This window comes from Orycteropus afer, unplaced genomic scaffold (assembly GCF_000298275.1).
Source record: "Orycteropus afer afer isolate SDZICR_OR568_19922 unplaced genomic scaffold, OryAfe1.0 scaffold00038, whole genome shotgun sequence".
Classification (NCBI taxonomy): Eukaryota; Metazoa; Chordata; class Mammalia; order Tubulidentata; family Orycteropodidae; genus Orycteropus; species Orycteropus afer.
The window spans coordinates 10,074,062-10,080,149 of NW_006921625.1; the positions used below are offsets into that span (position 1 = coordinate 10,074,062).

At 47.9% G+C, this 6,088-nt stretch overlaps 1 protein-coding gene across 1 annotated transcript in view; it reads right to left on the reverse strand.

The window, feature by feature from the left end:
• ACADSB (acyl-CoA dehydrogenase short/branched chain) overlaps positions 1-1,097 on the reverse strand; it is a 70,564-nt gene extending 69,467 nt beyond the window's left edge. Inside the window, exon 1 of the mRNA XM_007936815.2 lies at positions 1,092-1,097. Coding sequence (XP_007935006.2) covers positions 1,092-1,097 — 6 coding nt within the window. The remainder of the gene's footprint in view (positions 1-1,091) is intronic.
• Positions 1,098-6,088: the final 4,991 nt, after the last annotated feature.

Genomic DNA, 6,088 nt, shown 5'->3' on the forward strand with positions numbered 1-6,088 from the left:
GAACAAAACTCAAAATCATAAAGACCAGTTTTACTTTGGTCTGATATAGCCTGGTAAGACCTCCAAGGCTATGGCTCCTAATTATCTTTTAGGTCTGGAATTGAACTCACTGCTATGGCTTCCAATCAAACAACAGACAGGCATATTAGGGTGAACATTTACATCAGGCAGATACACTCCCTAAGATGATTAACCATAGAACAGAAGGGCACTGTTTGCACAGGGAAATAGCTGGGGGGTGGCGGGTGGGCAGATGAGCAGGAATACAGAGGAAAGAAGGACACAGGGAAGAGGTAACTATAGGGAGGAATTGGGAAGAGAATTGTTACATTGTGAGGAATTGCAGTCAATGTCATGAAACAGAAAGTGTATGAACTGCTGTGTGGTAAATGTATTTGCTCTGTAAACTTTCCCCCAAATCACAATAAAAATTTAAAAAAAAAAATCAGCCTTGGAAACCCTATGGGGCAGTTCTACTCTGTCCTATTGCATAGCTAAGACTCAGAATCGACTAGGGGGTGGGAAGTCGGACTAACTTTGAGGTCCCTTCCTAACTTTCCAGAAGGGCCGAGGAAGGGAGGACAGGGAGTCATTGCCCAAAATGAGACTGGGCCGATATTTTAACGATCACTTTTTGAGATGTAGGGAGGGCTGACATATAATCATTGGTAAAGGTGGGTTAAGATACTGAAGAGGTGACATCTCTGCAAAATGCGTGCAGATTTGAGACTCGTGGCACCTGGGCTCTCCGGCCTGAAAGGCATTTTGCTGACGCAGCTCTCCAACTCCACACATGGGGGTTAGTTCCGTCAAAGAAGCTTCTAGACCAGTTCCCCAGCCCCCTTCCCTCCAGCTGCTGTCCCCAGCATAGCCCAGGCCGGCTCAGTCGAGGCCGAGAGGGAGGTCGGGGTCGGCCCACGGTGAAGGACCCAGGGAGACAGGCCTTGAAGAGGACAGACGCGCGAGCCCGGGACCTGGCGTAGGCCTATGTGTGTGGGCTTCCGAGGCCCGTTAGGATAAGGCATCGCCGGCAGTGAGCCAGTGGCCAATGTCGCCCAGATCACCAGGACTACCACCGCTCGCACACTCACCAGCATGCTGCGTCGCAGCAGCCTAATCGCCCCGCCCTCCATCAGCGCCGCCAGCCAGTTCCAACACCGAGCAGTCGGATCTGAAGCTCCGGGAACCCCGGGGCTGCAAGCCAGCCTGGGGGAGGGCGGAGCCAGGACCCCGCCCATCACACACCCCCCGGTGACCCCGCCCCCAAGGGCCTACGGAACGCGGAGAGACAGAAGGCCCCGCCTGTGCTTTCGCCCTAGACTCTGCTCACGCGAGATTTGGGTAAGGCAAGGGGGCGGGAAGGGAACCGAGACACAACAAACATGGCGGCGGTGACGAAGACGGCGGCGGCAGCTACGGCAGCGGCGTTGAACGAGGCGGTGGGGGTTACTCGGTGCGGATGTCAGGAGGTGGGTAGCAGGCTGCCGGCTCGAACAGCGGCGACGCTGGTGCTCAGGACGAATAAGAAGGCGCGGCAGGAGCTGAGATCCTGTTTGGTGGCGGGTCGGCTAACCCAGCCCGGGACTTCAGCCGCAGCCCAGGGGCGGGCGTGGTCCGTGGTTCGGCTAGGTCACGACCTAGGGCCATCCTGGACAGAGTGCCTGGGGCTGCGGAACCTGCGGCCTCGGGGGCTCCGAAGGAAGGGCGCCTGCGGTGCTCGGGGTTGGGCCGTCGGGCGGGAGCTTGGAGGCTTCGGGTTGGGGGCTGCCGCCTCTTGCTCTGACAGGTGGTTATGCTGTGGGCCTCCCGAGGTTTGCGTTTTCTCGGGGTGCAAGGGGCGGCGTCCCCTAGGTTCTGCGAGCCCTGAGGAGGATGCCGCCCCGACGCGAGTCCGGGGCTGCTCGCTGGGAGGAGGACTTTCGAAACCTCGGTGTTCTAGCTGATGCTCCTACTCGGGTCGTTACTACCGCAAGTGCACTGTGGTTTTGGGAAGACGTCAGGGGTGGGGAGGACTTTGCAGCGAAGGACTCCTCAGGTTCACGCCGGGTTTCAGTCTCCTGGTAAACCGTTTGGAGTGCAGGTAGCCAAGCCGTGCACCTAGAAAGTGCACGACAACTGTGTCGATCTGAACTGTCGTTAAACAGGTTCCAGCTGCCACTAAGTACATGAACCATTAAGTGTCTCCTTAATGTGCTGTTCGAAGCCCCGAAAGAGAAGTGACAAACGCCTTAAATTGTAAGGTCTAGGGAAACTCCGTTTAGAAGAAACAAAACTTCTTTAAAACCAGTTAATTAATGCCCCGCACTAACAGTGTTTAAATTTCGTTTTATTTTGATTTGTGTCGTGACATCAACACGGAGATTATATGTTCTTGGGCGGGTGGTGATGGTGAATTGAGGTGCTTGGCGTGTTTTTCCCCTCGGGGTCCAGGATGTCTCCCAGGGAACTATAAATGTTTTAGATTGTGATAGAGAGGACAATAAAGATGAGCCTGTACCGTCATTGGGTGTTCCTGGTTTTTTTTTCACCTTATTCCCCAAATGTTTCCCTTTGGGTTGGAAGCCTATAGGGCTAGTGCCTTGTTTTCCTGCAACTCCAGCTGTTTAGCTTACCAGGCCTGACCTTTTCATGAATGTACTGTGAGTAAATGAAATTACTAATTTAAAATTAAAGATGGAAAAATTTGCAAGAACGAAAAGCCATCAGTAGGCAAACAGTAGTCACATGCCTGCATGTTCTTTGTTTTCCCTGCTGTGGAATTTTTGCTCAAGTGAACCTGTGGCTTTGTTCTTTGATTTTTCTGTTAGTTTAGTTCTCAGTTAGTGGTCATGGTAAGATTGGCAGAGTTACTTGATGAGCACATGAAACCTGTCCGTGCTGATTAAGATTTTGTCCTAAAGGCCCTGATCCGCGATGTGCTTTTCTTTGCAGACCTCCATCTGGCTTTTCGGTTGTAGTTGAAGTCCCCTCCATGGCCTTTTGGAGTCCTTTGTTGGACCTCCAGAGTAACTTTCCCTTCCTCTTCATTTCATCAGTGGTCGAGTGGCAAGAGAAAGGAGACACGCATTTGGGGTAAAGTTAGATTGTGTAACTCCTCTGTCAGATTTTTCCAACATGGTTTTACGTATGTTTTACCTTTATGGTACGATTTCTGATTTCTCAAATCTTCCTAATGTCCCTTTTGGCCTCCAAAGCGTTTGTCTTTGACAGTTCTGTAATGAGAGGAAATGTGTCCTAATTCTCTTTGAAGGCCTCTGTTACTCTCTGCCATGCAAACCAAACTTCATTTGTTCAGCGTTCTCCATGACTATGTATTCTGTGGCAGAGTAACTCTTTAGGGGATTTCAATGATTCTCTTGGAGAAGTAAACACATGTATGGAACTGCAGTCTCTTTGTGTGTATCCACCACCACAAGTTGCTGTCAGCTCCCACTCGTGGTGACCTCAGCGGGTGTCAGAGAAGAGCTGTGGTCTGTAGGGTTTTCAACAACTGGCTTTTTGGAAGCAGATTGTCAAGATTTTCTTTTGTGATACCTCTGAGAAGCTGAACCTGAAATAAGTTACTGTGTAAGTTAGTTACTCAATATGGTTAGTAACCCTCAGATACTTCTTAAAAACTTGTAGGTGAGTGAAACATATCCTACTATTCTGTAATTGGGTGTTCTCAGATTTTTCCCATGGCTTATGAAAAAGACTTTGGGAGGCATGGTGGTAAACATCTTTTACGCTGGGTGTTTCTTGTTTTCTCTCTATTTTAGAGTTGTGATTGTCTTCTAATGATGCCACTACTTTCATAATTAATCATTTGTTAGTTCCAGACCCCAAAAACCAAACTCACTGCCATCTTGTCGGATCTGACTCATAGCGACCCCCCCTTGGGTTTTCAAGGCGGTGGTATCTCTACAGAAATAGATTGCCCAGTCTTCCTTCCAAGGAGTGGCTGGTGGGTTTGAACTGCCAGCCTTCTGGTTAGCAGTCAAATAAATGCCTTGAGCACTACACCACCAGAGCTCCTTAGCTATTTATTAAATAATTATCAAGTAGTTAACTAATTATTTTTATAACTAAATAATTAGCCTCTGGCTGAGAGGTTCTATGTGTGTATGTGTGTAGATGACCGACTTCCCATTTATAATCTAAGACAGAAGAAGAAACATCGGACAGAGGCGCTCTTGAAAGATAGCTCCTTTTTCAGAAACCAGGGGAGGTAGGAGCTGGCCTAAGTTCACTGCATGGAGGTGGAGCAGGTTCCACGTTTTTTTGGAGCATCAGATGTATTTCTCTGATACTTCTTTGTCCTTCACTGGTGTGGGTAACCTCTGGTTGGTTGTGTAAGAGCTTTTTTTTTGAGCCTTATGGGTAATTTGGAAGAAGCTCAAACTGAAAACCAAACTTACTGCTGTCAAGTCGGTCTGGACTCATAGCGACCCCTCTTTGGGTTTCTAAGGCTGTATCTCTACAGAAGTAGATTGCCCTGTCTTCCTTTCACAGTGGCTGGCGTGTTTGAACCTCCAGCCTTCTTTCTGATTAGCAGTCAAATGCCTTAGGACTACAGGCCACAGGCAGTAAAGTCTTCTCTGACTCATAGGGACTCCTTGGGTTTCCAAGGTGGTATCACTACACACTTGAATGCTCACCAGAAGGCTGGCGGTTCAAACCCACCAGCCACTCCTTGGAAGGAAGGATGGACAATCCTACTTCCGTAGTGATACTGCCTCGGAAACCCAAGGAGGGGTTGCTATGAGTTGGCTGACTCACTGGCAAACAACAGCAACATCACTACAGAAGTAAATGGCCCAACCTTCCATCCCAGAAGTGGCTGGCAGGTTTGAACTGCTTCTGGTTAGCAGTCTAATGCCTTAGGCATTATGCTTCCAGAGCTCCCATCAAAAGCTATTGACATGAAAATAGATCTGTTCCTGTCAGGGCTTCAGACTGGCTTGCTCCCCTGCTAAGAGTGTGCCTTTCTTACCCAAGTAAGCTGAATCAGAATCTACATTTCAATGTAAGAATCACCTGGGGCCCTCCTTACAGTGTAGGTTCTGATTCAGTCTATCTGGGGTGGAAATGCACTTTTAGCCAGGGGTAGAAGGAACCCTTGAAAGCCCCCCAGTCATTACATAAACATGCTATTTATTTACATAAACATGCTTGTGCTGCTGGAATTCCCTACTCAATCCAGCCTAACTTTAGCCACAGCAGTCGTGGAGAGGACCCAGGAATCATGCTGAACCCTAAGAAATGACCACCATAAAGTTGTGTTAAGTAATTTTTTGGCTAACAAGCTCCAAGGCATTGAATTCCTGGCTGATAGGAAAGATGCCACCAATTGAAAACATTGTATACTGACTTTGTGAAGGAGATTTTTATGGTATATTTGCAAAAGTCTTAAATTTATCAGTGCCTTTGAGACCTCTCCAGAAATTATTCAATTTGTAGGTAACTTAGGTAACCCTGAAAACGTTGATTACTTTATAAAAGACCGGAATGTGGTTTGGATGTAAACCTTTATTTTCTTTCTATATCAAGAATTAACTGTTCTTCGCTGTTAGATAGATAGAGATAAGTATTGATTTGGGTGAAGAGAAGGGCAATGTACCAAATGTGAGTGACCAATGTGGTGGCATTGAGGAAGAGAAAGACATAGAGACGTACATGGGAGGTACAGACAACAAAGATGAACCCTTTAGCACATACAGTACTGTGTTGTCAGTGAAGGCAAACATGGGTATATGGGTGGATAGATGGATGGACAGACTGAAGTAGTAGGTATGTCTATGAAAAGGGGAGTGTATCCAAGAACATGTATAGGGTTGGCAGACAATGTTCTATAAGTTTATGTGAATGAACAGAATTCCCAGGTGTATAGTAGAGCTGACAAGGGGCAAGGTTCTGGTCACTGCTTGGTCACAGCCAGCTACCCAGAAGGACCAAGTAGTTGAACCTGTGGGCTTGGGACCATAGTCACAGGGGACATCAAGCTCAATTGGTATAACATACTATACAAAACACTGTTCCACCTCCTACTTTGGCGAGTAGCGACTGGGATCCTAAAAGCTAGCAAGCTGCCATCTAGATGTAACGATGG